Source organism: Squalius cephalus (assembly GCF_949319135.1).
Source record: "Squalius cephalus genome assembly, chromosome: 9".
NCBI classification, from domain to species: domain Eukaryota; kingdom Metazoa; phylum Chordata; class Actinopteri; order Cypriniformes; family Leuciscidae; genus Squalius; species Squalius cephalus.
The window spans coordinates 6,932,984-6,954,607 of NC_137130.1; the positions used below are offsets into that span (position 1 = coordinate 6,932,984).

At 37.2% G+C, this 21,624-nt stretch overlaps 1 protein-coding gene across 5 annotated transcripts in view; it reads right to left on the reverse strand.

Moving 5' to 3' along the window:
• The window catches only part of adarb1b (adenosine deaminase RNA specific B1b), a 146,888-nt gene that overhangs the window by 28,223 nt on the left and 97,041 nt on the right, over positions 1–21,624 (reverse strand). For 2 of the 5 annotated variants that reach the window (XM_079880660.1, XM_079880659.1), the window contains exon 1: positions 18,652–18,766. The exons of the other annotated variants lie outside the window; for them this stretch is intronic. In XM_079880660.1, coding sequence (XP_079736786.1) covers positions 18,652–18,751 — 100 coding nt within the window. In that variant the 5' untranslated portion in view covers positions 18,752–18,766. Of the gene's footprint in view, positions 1–18,651; positions 18,767–21,624 lie in introns of those variants that run through there. 5 annotated transcript variants of the gene reach the window in all.

A 21,624-nucleotide genomic window follows, 5' to 3' on the forward strand; every position in this document is an offset into this window, starting at 1 on the left:
TATATATATATATATATATATATATATATATATATATATATATATATATATATATATATATATATATATACAGACCCTTTCCAAAAAATTAGAATATCATGAAAAAGTTTATTTATTTCCATAATTCCATTATTAATGTTAAACTTCCATAGATTATAGATTCAGGGCCCACAACTTAAACGATTTCAAGTATTTAGTTGTTTATTTGTACATAATTTGGGCTTCCAGCTCATAAAACCCACGAAAACAGGATTTCAAAAAATTAGAATATTACATGAAATCCCACAGTAATTACACAGTGATACCATGGTCATTGAACCAGGTTTTGGTTATTTTGGCAGTGTGGGCAGGTGCAAATCCTGCTGGAGAATGAAGGAAGCATGAAGTGCTCTGGAAATGTCCTGGTAGACGGCTGCGTTGACTCTGGATTTAATAAAGCACAGTGGACCAAAGTCCTCTTTTCTGATGAGAGCAAATTTTGCATCTCATTTGAAAACCAAGGTCCCAGAGTCTGGAGGAAGAATGGAGAGGCACAAAATCCAAGATACTTGAAGTCCAGTGTGAAGTTTCCACAGTCTGTGTTGGTTTGGGGAGCCATGTCATCGGCTGGTGTTGGTCCACTGTGCTGTCCACTCAACACAGCCTTCTACCACGGGAAGTGGTTTGCATCATTATTTTATAGTTACATTTCACATTATGTATTCATAAAAGCATATTTTGCAAAAGACAGTAGTGCCAAAAAAAGTGCATTTTAACCATATTATCTGCTTAAACTCTACATGCAAATATACTTCCACACATTGCCACGATGCTTCCACATGCAGTATGAATGCTGTGACTGTCAATATGAGCACCGAAACTTATTTTTACCGCACAGGCCTAAGGAGAAGGTGGTATTTTCTGGTTTGCACATGGCTCCAATGGAAATAAAGAGATGATTTTCTCTGAGGTTATGTTTAGCGGCATGTTTGGCATTGAAATTGACAGAAGCATTCCCCGCTCTCAGTTCTTATCTTTCAAATATGTGATTTAGAGCAGACTGATGTGTGTTTCGGAGTAAAAGCATGTTTGATGAGCCATGAGCGGAGAGAAGAAAAAGGGGGCGATTCACCCTGAGAGTCTTTAGTGCCATCACACAGCTCACATTCAAATGAAGACTGATCTGCAAGAGTTCAAATCTCTGTGTGAGAGGCTTATAGCACGCAGACAGCCATCCACAGTCAACATCCCAGCTGAAGAAGAGCCAGATGACAGTGGAGAGCAGTGAGATGAGGGTGAGGGCATTCACCGTGATCTGCCACTTCAGAGCCCACTATGTAATTTCACCAAAGTGGCCTGTGGCTGGTATTGACGTACAGATGAAGGGTGACACGCCGGGGCACTTTGGTCGTACACCTGAGAACGTTCTATCACATCTTTAACTTTAACTGCGGCTGTCATGAGTCATGCTGTTAGAGAAAAGCACATATAAAAAGAGAGATGGTCCCGCATTCCACATTAAATCACACCAATTTCCTCTAAACTTCAAACTCAAGATGCGACTAATTCACGAGTACAAGGTGTTTTCCAGACTTCAACAAGTCTTTCAAGGTAAAAAGAAGTCTTGTGGGTCTGCTCTGAAAGGCAGAGCTTTTTTATATTATTAAAAAAGATTATTAATAAAAAAATAAATATTAAATTAAAGCTGGTGGTGTGGATACTGTCATTCGAAATCACAGATTTATTTTACTTTTTGGAAGTATGAACAACATAAGAATTTTCACCGGAAAATGTCATCTGAACAAGTAAACAAGCATCCACTTTTGTTCTGACCAACTAATGTTAAGGGGAAAAAAGCATTGCAGTAAATCGCGCTGATTAAATCTAACGCTCGCTTATCATATCATGTCAAACCGTGCAAATTATACTTTGTTCTCAAATTGTTAATGTTAACAACATCAGCATTGCGTGACTACATTTAATGCCCTCCCGATATTTATCCTTGTTTTCGCATGGGCCGGTTGCAGTCTCTTTTTTTTTCTCCGAAGTCTTTCGCGTTTTACAACGAGTGAATCTCCAATTGTCTCTGGTGATTGTCGTTTGAACCTTTCTGGTCCACCATTAAATTGATAAGTTTAATTATATCAAGTGCTGTGAGAAAAGGCTATAAATCTCCACCTCCAACATCCTCACACTCATAGCCTACTAGCCGAGACATCTTCTTTATGTGTACAGATGTGACGTAATGACGCAAAGACATGCTCGAATGTCCCACGGAAATCCACCAGTACCACTGGAATTAAATACATTATTACAAGCTTACCATTTTGAATCGAGCTAAGGCAAGTAGATAGTTTTGAACATTGGCTGGTTATGTACTTGCTCAAAAATTTATTTTGGATAATTTTTAACCCAAAAAAGCTACGGACTGCAGCTTTAATATTATAAATTAAATACTAATCAATTAAAACAATTAATTAAATTATATGTTAATATTGATTTTATTTATATATTTATATATATATATATATATATATATATATATATATATATATATATATATATATATATATATATATATATATATATATATATATATATATATATTAAAATAATATTATTAATTTAATATTTCCTTTTTATTACTTGTATATAATATTTTTTAATATATTAGATACATATAATTTAATATTAATCATAATAAATGTGTGTGTATATATATATATATATATATATATATATATATATATATATATATATATATATTAAAAATGCAGTTTATAAATAAAACAATTACCTTATATAATAATAATAATAATAAAATAATAATATAGTGAACTTAATATAGTGAATTCAACTCAATTTTACAACGTTAAATCTTACCACTAAAATGGAATAAAAAATAAAAAATAAATTATGAACTACATTAACGGTGCGTCAACTAATTACTGGATTACTTTTGAACGGATTACTATTTTTTATTTTGGAGCAGTACAAATCACCATCCACATTTGCTCTGTGGACAAAAAAAAAAAAAAAAACTTGGACATTCTACCTAACATGCGAATTTATGTTGAACAAAATAATACTGCACTTTATTTGATATTCACAAATAGGTGCCTCTAAATCTTAACCACATTAGCTATTCTTCAGCATGCACTACAACCGCACGTTTTCTACACATACGTATGGCCCTCAGTCAGCTTGAGCCAAACACCAGCCCTCAGGACAAATAAATTCAGCTCTCCAAATAAATTTAATAATACTACCGCTGATATGAGTTCTCCACCCGCCTGAACGCCAATTACTGTGCTCTAATAGAGTGCCGGGGGGCAGGGTGGCCAAGAGCCCAACATGTGTCAGAGACTGATGGAACGAGACCGGGGACTTCAGCACCATGGAGAGGGCTGCAGAGCCACAAACAAATGATCTCACTTCCTGTAGAAGACACACAAGCCTCTGAGATGAGCATCCATTTGTCTTATTTTAAGTGAAGAATGTACTACATAACATTTGCTTACAAATAATAACCATAGGACGTTTGTTCTAAAACATTAAAACTTTCCACTATACAAATATCCTGATTGAGAGTTTAAACCAATACAGACAAAAAACACTATCTGTGTCCAAAACATGACAAATGCTGCCTTTCTAGGTTGTATAAGGAGGTATAGTCATAAAGTTCAATACTTGCATAACATCTGATCCATCTGGTCTACGTGTAAAGGGAGCATACATTATTAATTCACTTCCTTGTCACCTTATGATTCCATTGACCAGCAAGTTGGTCATTAAACGACTTAGCTAAGCTAAAGCTCATACTTGGAAATTAAATTAAACAATTAAATAAAAATAAATAACGAACAAAATAATAAAAAGTAAAATATTAAACTAATATTAAATGAAATTGTCGGCGCCAATGGCCTTGTGGTCAGTGCGCCGACATGTAGCGCCTTTTGCTCTCTCACCTCGTTTCCTGTCATCTCTCTACTGTCCTGTCACAATAAAAGGAAAATCACCAAAAAAAAAAAAAAAAATTTTTTTTTTAAATTTAAACACTGTAGTTGACACTAGAAAATGAACATTAATAATTTAATATTATAAGATACAGAATTCACAGTATGATTCCATTTCTACTGAATGCAAGCACATTAAATATATCTTGATTACGTCTAAAGCGACATTATATTATTGTGCCTTGGAAGCTGAAACTAGTTTCCTTCATCCAAAAATGTCAAACTCACTGACCGGTTTCAGACAAAGAATGGTTATGAATATTCTTCAGCTTTGGAATTCTGCTGTTGCAGCAACGTCAAGGTTTTCCAAGTGATCTGAGGGTTTTCTGAGAAGGCTGATTCTTTGAGCTTGGGCTGAGGGCAGAAACTCTTTTACTGGGTTAGTGGATTCAATAACTGACAGATGGCTGGTCATCACGCTGCACTTGAGTTAAAAGAATGGCTGGCAAGGAGAACGAGTGTGCGGGATGAATTTTTTATATGATAGTTTTATGTGAGATTGCTTTCTGTGGGGGAGATGTGAAAAGCTGAAGGAGTAAGCGAGGGCAAAGATCATCATCTTCAAACCCTCCATGTGTACACACATGTATGGAAATACATGCAGCAGATTAAGCATAAAACCTCCTCTTTTACAAATAATCGGTCTCTAAAAAAGCAGTATAATCAAACTTTTATTCACTATTTTCACAATATAGTTATTTGAAAAAAATACACACACATATACATGTATGTGTGTGGCTTGCAAAAGTATTCAAACCCCTTAAAAATGTGTGTGATAAAGGACTATGTGGGTATTAATTGTGATGTAATGACTGAATGATTCACTGAGTGTGATTTAAACCACTCAAGTTACAAAACTATATTTTTGCCTGAATGGTATAAAAAACATTGGTGTTCATTAGAGCTGCACAGTTCTGGATAAATTGAGAATCAGTTTATTTTATTTTATTTTTAAATAGAGATCAGGATTTTTCCATGATTCTGAATAGACAACTAAAAAATGCAATTTACTAGAGGTTCTAACAACATTTTAATTGCAATCCAATTAAAAAATTTTTTCTTTTAATTAAATTCAATTATGTAATATAAAAAAATCTGTTGAATAAATGATTTAATGACTCGCTCATAAAAACTTTGCTTGTTTCAGTACTGGATGAATCAGCCATTTTTTTAACAAATCTCTTGAATGAATGATTCAATAGCCCCTTTCACAAAGAGATTCCGGAAAATACACGGATAATGTGTCCCGGGATCTGTCCCGGGATCGTTTGATTTTGGTTAATTCATTTTCCGGAATCTGTGAGTGCGTTCACACACATCCTGTAAAGACACGTGACGTCAGGATGTGATAACTCCTGTTAGATGTCAGTTCTAACTAAATAACTCGTCTACACGGAGACGAGTCCATACTACCCAGTAGCGCCACTGGGTTTGCCGAGTGGCTCGTTCCCCATATGCTGTAGCATAGGTTGTAGAAAGGCGCGCAATGGCACATCACTACGACACACCCCTTATGGCATTGGTCCTGGCTTTTGTTCACACAGGGCGCGTTCCGGGACTGATCCCGGCAATGTTACTAGGTTCCCATCCCGGCATCAATCCCGGGACGTGTCTGCGTTCACACAGAAGGCACTCTAGCAACTTTACGGCAATTTCCGGGATCAACACGCTGTGTGAAAGGGGGTACTGACAAATACATTTTTTAACAGTCATTTGTCGCCACCTACTGGTGTAACGATGCAATTGACCAATGTTATTTGAAGTGTCAAGTTACTTTCAAAAGGTGATTTACTCTCTTTACACTGCCAAAGACATCAGTGTTTATATCCGAACTATAAACTTTTATCCCAGTACTTCTGTGATAATCTGAATTATTGTAGCACAGAAATAACGCGTTGTCGAAAAGACTGTTTGTGAAGCTGCTTCATAGATGACAACTGCTCTCTCTGGTTCAGCGGCAGCGCCAACGCAGATTTGAATGTGTGCTATAAAGGTTTAATAGTCACATGTGATTCGTTGTCATTTAGGAATAAGATCACGTGGGTGTTTGATTCGAGATCACAACCCTTTAACGATTAATCATACAGCTCAAGTGTTCACAGTCACACTATAGGTGTATTCTAATAAACTAATGGCACCTCACTTCATGACTCAACTGATGAAACTGCATACGGACTCTCAAAGCTTTAGTCGCAGTCTGGAGTCTCTCAGTATAAACAGTAAAGCAAAAGCACATTTCCACCGCCTCATAGCCCTACAGCACATAGTTTAATACATTACACCCGCACACCCTGCATGTGCGCTCGGGTATAAATCACCCACATGTGTAGCTATGAAAGTCCAGGCACTGGAGGAAGGCCAATAAATGGCTGCTCTCCCAGAGTCCATCATTCCAAGGTCGAGTGACCGCCACACTGGGGACAGATGACAGCCCACCTTCTCGATCAATCCACCTCACAGATGCTTCTGGATCCTTTCCCTTCTCAGATCCCCCTTCATTTGTGACCTCCGCTCCATTTAGGCTGAGAAATACAGCCGAATGCCGCTGAATGCTGGCTCAGACAGTGCTGAGCTAAGGATTTATGCTCCATTGCTTTAGTAGCTTCATAACAACAAAACTTACAAGGAGACTCTTTCACTTTTACACACAGGCAGAAATGTACTTGAAAAAAAAAAAAAAAAAAAAAATCACATGTATTATCCACACTTCAGAAAACCTTGACACGTCTACGCTAGTAAGTTCGAATCTTAATGTCTCAAGAAAGAAAACCAAAATAATAAGAAGAATTCTCCCATGTTTGAACACTTGTCTACATAAATGTGATGCAATAAAATGCAACTCATGCTACTGAGGTTTTCAGGAAGATTCTTCCAAAGGTGCGGCTTTTGACAGAGACAGCGGCATGGATGAACTTCTGGGAAAAACAGAACAGCTCAATGCCACGGTGTTAACAGGATTATAGCGGACAACACAGGGAAAACAGAGAGATCTGGGAGCACAGGCTAAACGCTACACGCTATTGGTCCAGGAATTAGTATGCAGCATAGGAAACAAGCACTGGTGTGAAATCAGTTTGTAAACAGTCCTCAACATCAAACTCCAATAACTGCACAGAAAAACAGAGTAAACTCAGTTTGTTTGGACACAGCCTTTTAACACGTATACTCTACCATTTAATAGTTGGGGTCGGTAAGATTTTGTAACGTTTTTGAAAGAAGTCTCTTATGCTCGCCAAGGCTGCATTTATTTAGATCAAAAGTACAGTAAAACAGTAAAATATGGTTATAATTTTAAATAACTCTTTTCTATTTGATATTTATATATTGAAATGTAATTTATTGCAGTGATGTTAAAGCAGATTTTTCCAGCAGCCACTCCAGTCTTGAGTATCACATGATCATTCAGATCCTTCAATCATTCTAATATGCTGATTTGCCACATTTCAAAGACTTGTGCTGCTTAATATTTTTGTGAAAGGAAAAAAAAACAACCCAAAAAACAGCATTTATTTGAAATCCAAATCTTGTTTAACGATGTAAAAAGAATTTCCTGACAGTTTTGATCACATTTAATGAACCCTTGCTGAATAAAACATTAATCTCTTTCAAAACAGTAAAGTAATCTTGCAGACCCCAAAGTATAGTACAGTAGTGTACAAGCAAAAAATCAGACTGGTAAGGACTAAAGTCTTTACATGACTTTTTAAAAGAAAATAAACTTTTGAAAGTGCATGTAAACACATTCACTGGGTAAAAAAAGGGCAGCTGCAAATGTAGATTTTCAGTCACAAGAGTCATGGTCATTAAAACCCATTACATAAAATAATTAAGAGGAAACAGAATGAAGAGCTTCAGCTTCTGAACATTTCTTTAAAAAAGGAGAGAAGATTTAGAGGACTCCAGAGGCCTTGAGTTTGTATTTTGCTAATTGCATCCAATGGCCTTGATACTGTACGACCTTGTCTTGCTAACAATAAATGCAGTTGGACAAACAAGAATAGAAAACACTTATGCCAAGGTCCTCTGCTGAGCATCTCTTTCTTTCATGCTGCAATGAAATCTGGGATTGAAAAAAAATATTTCCATCTCCCAAAGGAAATACAAGCATCCAAGGCAAAAGCTTTTGCTAAGTTTAGGTTTTGATTGTTTTGGTGTTTTCAATCTGATTCTTCTAAGAACAAACAAAGAGTCTATGCACTTTAAAGGTGGTGTTAAATAGTATATGTATATGCAAGAAAGATGCTATGGTTAGACAAAAACCTGTCACTCAAATGAGATTGGCCGATAGCAAATCACAACCATCCAATCAATTCCCTACGGACAAAATCATGTCCCACCCTAAATGTTTTCTTGTTCGAGAAGCCGTTTTACTCAGATATACATCACAATAGGGAAGTAAAGACTATCACAACTTCAGTTTCATGCCGACTTTAATACCAAAACAATCCCTAAACAGAATGTTTGAGAAATATTAATACAATACTACCTCACAAGCACGGTAACCACAGATGTTCTATTTTTATTTTTATATCTACTGGTAACTAGGTAAGTTGTAACTGGTATTAGTAACTAGGTAATTGCATTTTTAAGGCTGAAAACATGATCCACAAGCCAGTCTGTGAGGTGTCTCTCATTGCCAACATCTACCGCAGGTCAAAGGGCCTCGTGCAGGAAAAGTTATCATGAGTGAACGAGTGAGTAAAAGACAAAAAGAGAGAGGGAGAGTGGACATAGATGGATGGGCTGTGCAAATGGCGAGGGATATGATATGAGTCTAAACCATCATAGCAGCCCCTGTGTGGCCTAACATAGATGGATCACCTCACAGTCTCAAACAGCCTGGAAGAAATAAGGGCCCCTTTCCAGAATGGAGGTGCATCCACTTCCATTACAGCCCCAGATCAGTATTTAAGAAAAAGTCAATATATTCTTTCTCTCTCATGGCATTCATCACTTTTGTTATCTGGAAAAGACAAATGTAAAGGAACTAAATAATTGCAAAGCTGATCAACTAATAATAACATAGAAGTGGAGAACTTAATTTTGTACCAACTAGCTGACTATTAAAAGCCCTAGACAACAATAAATTACACTTCCTCACGAGACATTTCACAAAAATCTTGTCAATACAACTGGGGACACGTGACATTTCCAACTTGCTCGCTTTGGTCCCTGAAATCGAACAAGTGTTGAAACCAACTTTCAAGAAGAATAAAAACTTTCGAAATGATAAAATATATGTACATGGGTGCTAGGGGTGTAACAGTTCTACTACTATTATTCTACTATTGAACTACTATTCTTAAACTGACAATTTCACATAAAAAATGATGTCAACATGCCCATCTTGGTGAGTACCCTGGCAAACATTGTAGGTTATGTCTTAAGTGAAATTAAACAGTCAAGAAAGACAATGCATGTGTATCAGTATATTGGATCAGTGCATTCTCTTAAAGTGACAGCAGCCTAATATTCCCGCTGTCTGTTTTTAATGTTAATCAAACAACAAATTGACTCTTTGTAACTTTAAAAATGATGAATCTTTATTTAATTTATAAAGTGCAGATTATATGCAAATGTGTTTTACTTTTGATTAATTTATTCAATTTCTGTACCTGAAAACTACGCTTAGAAACCTAAATAACCTGAAAAGCACTGTTTATTTTTTTTGCATCTTTGCTCCATTTTATTTATTTGTGCCGTTGCTTGTATGATTATTTGTTCTTTATTTTTATTTGACAGCAGTCCTTTTTCTCCCAGAACATAACACATACCGAACCGTGGCCCTAAAACAGAGATAAAAACTGAAACATGAGTAATTTGAATATTTTAAGTAAAATATTTTTCAATTTTCTATAATTAGGGCTGAAATATGACCTGGACATGTCTTCAAATTTTGTAAATTTCTCCAAATGTACTGTTTTGGCCAAAAAATTAACTCTACACATGGAAGGGAAAAGATTGTGCCTTCCTATGGTTTTTGGAGGTGTACCACAAAAACCAGTCTTTCCTCAAACGTGGCTCCAGAGTCTCTCCTCACCCGGTTCTGCACTCACGTAACGACAGTTAATGGACTACACGTGCGGCAGACGCTGGCCAGCTGAGCACCTAATGGAGAGGGGTCCCTGCAGACGGGGCAGGCTGTCGCTCCACCTGATTAGAACTGATGGGCCGGGCATGTTAGGAAGACGAGCGCGGCCACCTCAGAGCGGCCCGCGAGTAGCCGACCCCCTCCCCGAATGACTGCCGCCATGGCAACCAGGCGCTGCTGAGAACATCCAGCTCCATTATTGAATTTCAGCACTTTAATGACCAATAACAGATTTGAATTAGTCTGCCAACACTCATTTTTTCCCTCGCCGCAAATTACAGGGTTTTTAGACCGCAGACACATTTAGGAGTTCCTGAACAAAAGCTCGCGACGAGACACTTTGATAAAGTGGCTTTTAATATCTGGGGCTTGATAAATGACGCCGCTGTCAAAATGGGAACAGCAGACCAGACATGTACCTGCAAAGACCACACGCTAGAAGACCACCAGGAGAGACTACAGCCAGCACAAGACCCTATTAAACCCACAAACTCTATTAAAGCTCATGATGACATATGTTATGTGCCTATTGGGCTTATTAGCAGCAATGAACAAAACTTGTCTGCGTAAAACTCACAGCTATGATCAAATCTGGTCAAATAGTTGCTTAGGAGTTCTGAGTGCTTTCTAGAGCAGTGGTTCTCATTGCCACGGGACCCACATTTTCCCATGGTCATTAACCTACGAATCAAATTTTTAGGAACTGAATCAAGTATTTATTTCTCAAAAATGGCTGCCAAACACAGGCTCTGTTTATCCAGGGGGCCAATGTTCCGGAAAACACTGAAGCTTCCCCGGGCGCCGCCATTGATTAGCAGACCCCCACCTGCTGTTAGCATTCCATTGACTCCCATTCATTTTGGCGTCACTTTGACAGCGAATAACTTTACATCTGAGGTGTTTAAAGACTCCATTTGTCCATCATTTATTTCTAAAGAAACACACGAAAATGTATAAAAGGCTCCATTATCTTACGTTATGGCCCCGTAGAAGCCGTTTTTGTAAAAATAGGCTAACGATTGCGTCATAACCACGCGACTCTCTGTCGCACAGTAGAGAGATTACCGTATGGACAGGAGGAGAAGCTCGCGGGCAGTCGGGGGGATGTGGAGGCAAAATGACAAAATAATTAATCAGAATACTTAGCAAAAGTTGCTCCTGCTCCTAGCTCATGGACACCTCCTACTCACACTCTCCGTCTCTGCAAGTTTCGGAAGGGAATGACTCAGATTTCTCTTGGCACAGCTACTAGAAGACAGACGGGTTGCTCACGTCACATCTACGTCGTCAAGCTCAGTTTGAGTCTGCGCAGTACGCTCAGCCATCAGGAAGTGAGAGCTTCTAATTGACTTCACTTTTCTCTGTTGAATCCACTGGGGTCGCTGTGTCCATTTATTTTACTGTCTATGTGTTTATCACATCACAAGTAGATGAGGGAGACACATACCCGTTTACACCTGGTGTTTTAATCCATCTCTTTTGTCCACTTTCAATCACTTCTGTCCTGATTTCTTCGAGGGGAGAGTCTATGCATGGGTTAATGCATGGGTTTTCTCAGATCTTTCGATCTAATGGACAAAATGGACGACCGGAGATGACAAAAACACACAGAGAGCATCAGCTTTCGTTTCTGCTCTGACAGCCGCAAGACCACGGCGAATACTGCGAGTGTGTGTTAGCAGCCGCGATGTCGCAGAAAAATAGAAACTTCAGAAACATTAGAAATAGAAATTTCTAAAAATAGAATCGCGTGTCGCCGTTGTGGCTGGTTAGGACAAAAACTCTGATTAACATGGAAGACATACCTTTTATCGCACGTCGCGTGTAGTTAGGACACGGTGTAAGAATAACAATGAAATATTAGCTATATGTATGAAAAAAAATATTTTGTCAGAATATATTTTACTTTTGAATGGAGAAAGATGCTTTTTGCCCCCAGAACCGTGACCCTTGTGTGGGAGGGTAGGGATTGACGTGGCATCTTGAAGCATGACAAATTGCTTCAAAATCTTGGTTATGAGCACAGATGAGCCCCTGGAGCTTATATCCAGCTCTGTGTGTGTTTAATCCTCAGCTTTCCTAACCTACACTGGACAGACAGGAAGTTTGCTGGCCTCAGCACTATGCATCATCCTGTCTTTTTGAGCTTTGGCGCTCTCTCTCTCTCTCTCGGCTCGTCTCCTTCCCTGCCTATTTTCCTCGCATCAGCGGCCCCGCTGCTCACAACAGATGACTATCACTGTACTCCTAATTCAAGGCCAGGTCAGTTACTCCAATATCCATGGGGAGGAAGGCAGCGCTGGGTGCGTGTACATGCCTGAGTGGATTAGCCGGTGAATTTTACACCCGGTGGCTGGGATATTAACAGCTCTGAAGGTAACAGTGATGGACAGGCAGGAGCGCTGAGCATCTGAAACATCACAGGGAGATATGACTGACACACGGAGAGACAGACCGGATTAACAGACGTGTGCTAATACTTTCAACTCTGTCTGAACTGTTTCCCCAATAATCAAAGAGAAAGAAGGAACGAAACGAAAAGACAAAAAATACAAATGAAGGAAAGAACAAATGCATGAAACATACAAAAAAAAAAAGGACGAAATAGCTAAACAAAAGAATGAGAATTTAAATGACGAATAAAAGAATGAACAAAAGATCAAGCAACAAGTAAAAAACAAGGAAATGAAAACGACAACAAAATACAAGATAGTGAAAGAAAATAAATGAAAGAATGAACATAAAAGAGAACAAACGAACGAATAAAAACAAGCACACTTAAAAGGTACAATATGTAAGAATTGTGTATTAAAATATCTAAAAACCTAAAGAACTAAAACGAGGATCAATATCGGCGTGGCGTTTTCGAGATGCCGAGAGCTCTGCGACAAACTTTGACTAGACAAAGAATCACGACTTGACAGTGTCGGTACAATAAAAGTAGTTCGGTATAATGAAATGTCCTTATTCCTTTATGTCCACAGGACTCGCGTGTGGCGCTGATATCTGTCTCTCATTAGCAATCGCGCCCTGCTTCAAACCACAGTTACGTTAAAAAACATGAATGTATTCACTCATCCATAAACATTATTAGATCCATCAGCATGACAGCAAGTTCCACGATTCCGCTTATCACTGCGTCATCAATCTACGCCTTTGTTTTTGTAAGAGGTTAGCGACCTCTAGTGGTGAAAAACTTACATATTTTAGCTTTAAAAAGAGAGAAATTAACAAAAGAGAAAAATTTTAACAAAAATGAATAATGAACAAAAGAACAAGAAACAAATGAAAGAACAAAATACAAGTTAAATAATTAATAGAAGAACAAGAGCAACAAATAAATACAGGAAAATAATGAATGAAAAAGAGAGTGGAGAAACAAGAACAAGGACAGAATAAAACAAATGGAAAGCAAAAAAAATACAAATACTGAAAGAAACAAACAAGTAAACAAAACAAAATACAGTAAATTTATGAAACAAAAGATTGAGAATATAATGAACAAAGAAAAATAAAAAGAAAAAAGAAAAGAAAAATAAACGAGGGCGGAGGGTGGGAACTGTGTCTGTGAGAGTTGAGTGTTGGTGGACCGCATTGAGTGAGTCATTAAATATGGGTGGGCAGCTTGTTTAAGAATTATTTCAGAAACATTAGCAGTTTTTCAGACTGCAACCTGCAGTTAATGAGCCTGAGAAATGAAGGGATGGAGGGATGACATCCACCTCACACACACACACACACACACACACACACACACACACACACACACACACACACACACACACACACACACACACACACACACACACACACACACACACACACACACACACACACACACACACACGACTCTTCCTCACTGATCCAGTCTAATTATGTCATCTCAACCATGTGCCGGTTTGAGTCTCAATTAGACTGGAGAGCTGCGGCACTGGCATGGTCTCTGTTTCCCAATGGCAATAGCTAATTCAATCGATATGCAAAGAAAAGGTTAATGGTATCACTTAAGAGGAACGAGAACTGCTCTTTTAATTGCTTTTAATTATGAATTAATTGTCTGATTGACTGAGTATTGCCAATTGGGTTACTATGTAAATTTATTACATTAGCTGTAGTTATTTCAGTGCTTATCTGCACATTATAAGCAAAGTACACAGCCATTACACAAAAAAGCTTTAGATTTTCAAAACAAAATGCATCTTAATGACAAATAAGGATGTCATAGGATTATGAAAAAGGAACAAAAAGCTTTTTAAAAATCTAGTTTAAAACAAATGTTTTGAATGTATAATCTTGGTTTGAAAAATTATTTTTATCTAATGTGACAACCAACTAAAATATTTTCCAAAATAACATACTCCATGCAAGTATGTGAACAACAGATGATTCTAGCCTCATGCGTCATTGCATTCTCAGCATTGCCACAGGAACATTTCAGAGATTTTTCAGGTTGTGGTTAAGCAAGTTTAAAGACAATCTTACTACTGAGTAAGTTAAAACATGTTTAGAAAAAAAATTAAATCCAATATCTAGTTTAATGGACATCTAAATATTCTAAAGAGAGATGTATGTAAAGCTGCTGTGTGTGTTCATATAGCATAATAAAGAGAGGAGAGCAATGGTGATCTTCCCCATGATACACCATTATACGACTGCACACGTTCCATTCACTCCATCAGAGAAGCTTCATTTCCTCCAGTCTGCTGGCTGGGCAGAAACTCTCCTCCACATGCCATCAGCGGCCCACTGGAGAGGGTTAAATGACAAGGCAGACACAAGGATCTCAACTACATCCCTGATGCTTCAATTTACACAGTCCTTGTACAATCTGCAAGAGCAGATTTAGCATTTAAAAAAAAAAATGTTTATTGTTATTTTAGTATTTTTGCATACTATTATAGTTATTAAATATATAAGTATATAATAGTATATTATATAGTATAGTATATTAGCTTTTATGTTTATATTTTCAGTTTTCATTATAATTTTTTTATCTGCTGTCTTGGTCTTTATTTTTTTTTAATAGTTTCGTTTAGTTTTCCATTGTTTTTTAATTTCAGTTTAACTTCAGACTAAACTTATTTTATTTCAGTTATAGTATTTTAGACCAAACTTACTTTAGTTCATTTAGCTGCCAATGCAACATTTCTAATTTTCGTTTAAGCTTTTCAAGTTTAAGTACTTCATGTAATATTTATATTTCATTTCATTTCAGCAAACAAAAATGATTTTTAGTAGTTTAGTATTTCATCATATGTTGCCTGCAAGAGTGTGGTCTTATTTATGCAATATCTACAGAGAATAATTTTTGTTAATAAAAAACATAAAAAATAAGAAAAATGAGAAGAAAAATACAATAAAAATAACTTCATAAAAAAAGAAAAAAAAAAGAGAAGCATCTTCGAGATTCTGCAAGGTGGAGTAAAATTATGAGCAGGACTGTGTATAGATTCTCAGCTTGGACAACTATTCACACCCAATTTTAAGACCCTTGTCGTTTGTGTGATTTTCAATGCCACACCATATCCTTACAGCACATTCACTACTACCACCAATGCAGGAACCATGAGTGACGCAAAGCCCATAAAGTTCCAAAGATATCTTAGAGCCAGCTCAACGTCAGGCTACAACCACACAGAGAGACGGCGCAGACACAATGTGGCCCAATCAGGCCCGTGAGTGAGGGAATTACATTAGCATTAGACTTCTTAAAGAGAATCATCAAGCCTCCGTTTTTCTGCCTCCTTTTGGCATCCTGCCCTAGATAAGAGGAGGAGACAAACTCACGGGTTTGACAAAGCCGCCTTAAGTTGCCAGGCCGCATTAGGGGGTGTGAGGCATGCTAAAAAACGCCACTTCAGCAGCGGAGGATTTGCTTGGATGACAGGTCTCAGTTCTCAACCCGCGTGGCTCAGAATGTAAAGGCAAATGGCGAATGCTCGGATAATACCTCTAAACGCACACCTCAGCGACTGCCGCCAAACCTCCCGTCTGGGCTTATCCACACACTGCCTGAGTGTGACACCCAATACCTCACCCCGCTCCTGGACAGGAGGAGAAAAACACGAGCTCTGCTCCAACAACTAGTGAGCTGCCTACTTGGATAGCATTTTAAAGTGCACTCCTGACACTAGTATCAGTATATTGGATCTGTGCATTATGTCTTAAAGTGACAGCAGCCTAATATTCCTGTGGCAGACTGTGTCTTTGTTCATCAAACAACAAATGACAAAGAAATCACTCACTGCTCTTGACTGAATAACTTTTGTAACTTTAATAAGGATTAATCTTTAATGTATACAGTGTTATTTTTCAATTGATTATTCAAATTCTGTACTAGAAAACTACTGTTGGACCTATCTGAAAAACCTGAAAAGCAGTATCCATTTTTACTCTATTGTATTTATTTGTGCTGTTTCTTTTAGCTTGATCATTTGTTCTTATTTTCTGTATTTTTATTTGACAGTAGTCCTTTTTTTCACCTGAACATAGCACATACCGAAACATACTAAAACCATGACCCTAAAACTATGATACAAAGCAAACCATGAGTATTTTTAATCTTTACACCCCTAACATACACACATAGTGTATAGTTCCCACTAAACATTTAAACCAAGTAACATTCTAAAGTAGGACAGAATTATTACACGCATTAACTAAAAAAGATGAAAACTTCCCAAAAAGTCCTCAAGGCAGATTTGGGTCCAAGAAGCTGAAATGTAGATCTCAAACTGACATTCACAAACTTTGATTCCATTACCTACCGCAAAGAGCAGCTAATTAACTTTAACATTTCTATTCACACTTTAGTTCTTCATATAAAATCTGATGACTGTGCAAAAAAAAAAAAAAAACAGCCTTTAAAATAATGTTCCCATTTTAAATAAGATTTCACACCTACCAAAACGAAATTATAAGTTAACATTTCAAAAGGACCCATAAAATTACATAAAAAAAAAAAAGAAAGCAAGTAAAAAAGTTCCAGTTGCTGAAAGCGATGTTTCCCTACTTAGACCACTCCTCTCTAAAATACCACCCTCATATGACATGACTGACAGGGAGAGAGTGCCTTCATTTTTGCTCTTGACAGCTCAGGATCTCAGTGTGTGACACCTCGGGATCTCAAAATATCAGTCAGATAGCAGGGACGATCACTGCAGAATTTTCCATAAAAAATACATTTTGTAATATATATACAGAGTTTCTGAAGTTTATTAATTCAATAAAATTCAAAGTTCAGCATGCTTGCAAGCGATCTTAGTTTTTTCTGTTTGTGGCTCATCACCATGGTGATACATTAGACACACAAGTTTCTCATTCCACAGCAGACTACAACAATTTCAACGAGAACAGCATCTCACTTCATCCTTCCACCTAAACTAACCACAGAAATGTAAATCATTCATAAAACACTCCCAAAATAACAAACTCTGAACTAGAAACTGAATCATGCATAAATCCCCAAACCACTAAAGAAATGTGAGCCTAGCCTATATATTAAATACATCATAATCTTCAGGGTATCTGCATGTTTAAGGGAATGAAATGCAAGACATTTTAGGACTTTCAAGAAAAAAAAAAAAGATTTAAGGACTTTAAAGATCCTCATCATGTTTAAATATACCTTTGATACACAAATGTTCTGAGTTGGCTAAAAATAAAAACTTAGATTTTTCTCAGATGAACTATTTTTTGACCACATCAATATTCATAACTTACAAAAATATAAACAAAAATACATCAAAAGACATAAATATGTTAATGTGAGAACTAAAATGGAGTAAAAAACAAGCATGATTTCCACTTTAGTGCTACACTAATTTAGTTCATGGAAAATTAATATCCAAGCAGATTTTAAAAGCAAACTGCTGAACCAACTTTAGATGCTTGCAAAAACAACATTTAAGACTTGATTATAAATATAAGATTATTGGAAAGAACCTGCAGACAGCCTGACATTTCTAAATTCTTGTGGTTGACATTTCTGAACTTATTTACTCAATTTTCATCATTTTTAGCAAAGGTACAGTGCACAGCTGTATTATCCAGAATATCATAAAACTGTGATACGAGCTTTAGATTTGACCAGACAGAACAATAAAAAGTGCCTTTTTACATTCACTAGTTAATTTCAAATGATCCTGCAGTGTGACAAATAAAAAAGCTATCAATATTACATGTACTCACTCAATTAATATGTAATAAAAATGACAGAAGCATTACAGTTTGAAAATAGTTCACACTAAATTTGGTGTTGAATCGATTTCTACTCAGAAACTGCCAGTAAATTTCCCAAATAATTACAAAGAAACAGCGAATTTGGAAGCAGAAACCTGAAATAGTGTTTTCTTATAAAACATACTCCAATAATCTTTGAAAAAAACATTATTTACAATCCTCAAGACCGCAGTACACGTCAACTTCTCTAAAGTCAACTACTGTATGTCTGTCTAGAAATGCAAATCACACGCACTGAAGAAAAGCACTGCGTACGATCAAGTTTTAGAAGTGGAAAACCCGTCCTCGGATCTCCGTCAGGCCTGTTAAAGAAAGCGTTCTGACCTTTCCGCTCGGACCGCTTCTTGCGTCTCCGCTTGAACCGGGTCCTGATGAGGCAGTAGTAGGCCCCCATGCAGTGCGCAGAGTCCACAAACAGGGCCATGGCCGCCTGACCCTGACGCTCGACACGGAGACAGGATAGATACCTGACTGCACTGTCCTGTTCTGTGTTTCTGAGCCACTCAGTGAAGGTGTGCGCCGCCAGCCCCCTTCCCTCGCTCCACACTTTCAGCTCTACCACACACACAAACACATGCGTGCTCTCCTCCCCCTCCTCTCCTTTTGGTACTTGGTGAGAGGAGAGAGAGAAGCAGGGAGCTTGGAGGAGAGGACACTAGTAGAGCTTTGCAAGGTTAGACTGAGTAAACAGAGACCGCTGGAGATTTTTTCTTCTCACTTCCCTTCTCTTTCACATATCCTGCTATTCTCCCTGAGGCAAGAACCGTCTGCTCTCGCCAGTCCAGGTAATGACAAGTTCAAAAAACACGTTTACTCCCCTGACATCCGTTCACTAAGACTTCTACTAGGTTATATATAATGAATCTGCTTTTATTTCGCATTTTAGTCCATGTTCTGCTGCAGTATGACCTGCCATGGAATTAAAAACGAATAAAAAAATGGCTAATTTGACACACGTATGGTGTGGGAGTGGCATAGGTTAGTTGTCACAACGAGAGAAAAAGGTTGACAAAACATGGCAAATTTTGAACCACCGGGGAATCGCTTGTTTTAAAAACGCGCTGAACAGAGGAGAGTCAGCTGGCAAAAAGAGAACGCGACAGAGCTCGTAATAAAACAAGAATCAACATCGGCTTGGCTTTTCGGAGATGCCAAGAACTGAGGGATTTGAAATGTTATAAAGGCGATGCAGAGATGGCATTTAGTAAGGGTGTCACGATTTCGATTTTAAATCGAAATCGATCGAAATTTATGCTCAATCTCGATTATCGAATCAAAAAATGGAATCGTCGATGCTGTCACACCCCCATGTCACGTCAGCTCGGCTTGCCAAGCGAAAGAAAAAAACACACGTGTTGAAGTGCTGCCAACTCTCACGCATTCACCGTGAGACACGCGCAATTGACACTTTTCACACGCTCTCACGCACAGTAAAATCGCGAAGCAAAGAGGACACGGAGACCGACAGACTAGAGCAGGTTACTTTATGATATAAAATTTTATTTATTTCTGTCAATTTTATTACGAAATTCAAACAATAAATACCGTTTTGGCGCTTGTAAATGTTACGTGACAGATCCCTAGCGCACGTGAAGATGCGATGATCGATCTCTAGCTAATGTTGAAAGATACAGTACAACTTACCGAAATGTATATTCCTCATACATAATATCGATCAATCAGTGTTTTTCATCAGCGTGAAGAGGTCAATAAAACAGCTGGAGAACAATTATGTCACATTTACCTCAGGAAAGCCATTTAATGACCATAATATAGGCTATAGCACTTAGTTGGCAAGAAAAAAATAGCTATAGAGAGTATTTTGCTAAATATGTGTTCTATATTACATATTATATTTTTTACTTATATCATTAAATAAAGTTGTTATTATGATTAAAAAAACGCATTATATTTAATTATTTTTAACCTTAAATAATAGCCTACTACCAGCTGATAGGCTCTCTGTATGTTTACAGCATTAGGTTTTTTTTTTTTTTGGTTTTTTTTTTGACAAATTAAGCCTATCTTGTGTAGCCTACCTAATATTTATCCAAATGAGTCAATATTAAATCAAATCACAATAATTGAATTGAACTGAAATAATAAAAAAGTAGGGATGCAACGATACCATTTTTTCAGAACCGATCCGATACCAAAAATTCTGAGTATCGGCCGATACCGATCCGTACCGATACCAGCGCAGTTTTTTTTTAATCAAGTAGAATTTCTATTACTCTGTGTTAAACTGATAAGAACTGAAAAAAAAGAAAAACACCAACAAAAAATATATGATCATAATCTGACATAAATGCTATTATAAACTAGATTAGTGGATAATTCAGCAATAAAATTTAGTCTAGAAAAATCACGAGTGCACAATTAATTGTATAAAATCTGAACATTTTGTGAAAAAAATGTTTAGTGGAGAACAAATTAGAGACAATAAGTGTAACACTAAATCTGGTAAAACTTTACACATTGCTCTTTGTATTGTTGTAAAATACATTCATGAAAAACAAGATAAAAATAGCAATTATTTTATATCCTACTATAAAATTGAGACATTTTTTAAACGTATAGCACAGCTGTTTAATAAGGTAGCAACATAATAGATAGGACAGGACAAGAACGGCTATTAATAATCTTTCATTTCGTCACTGTATTATGATATGAAAGGCTCCAATACATCGCGGCACAAAGCGCTTATGCGCATCCCGAGCGCAGAATGATGCGCTTGAAGCAACATGAGTCACAGCGCGCAGCGCGTCGAGTCCGCATTGAAAAGTTTAAAGCACAAAGAAAATACATATGATGCATGGTGTATTATACAGTATCTATCTATGCAATAGTCTATTCAGCATTTTCTTTTAAATTTCAGTTACTGTGCGCGTGAAGAACAAATAGTACCTGACTTTACTCCAGTGTTGTGATCTAACAGACACCCGGTAGAAAGTAACATGATTAAGTTACAGCAATAAAGTCCAGCAAGATAAAGTTGTTTTATGCGAAACCATAGACCTTTATCTACAGATCAAGTATAATAATAGTAACATTGAATCATCTTGGAGAGAGTTTCATCGTGTGTTCTGTCATAACCGGACGCGACGCGCTGTTTGAATGCTGAATGAAGAATGATTGCAGCCGCAGCTGAGGGAAACGTTTACGTGATCTTGAATTTAACACTTAAATATTAATTTATATCTCACATTATACTATATAATGGCTTCAGAACACTTAAAATATTGTGCACGAAAACTTATGGTGCTTTATAATGTTTGTGGGGCTTAACAATAACAC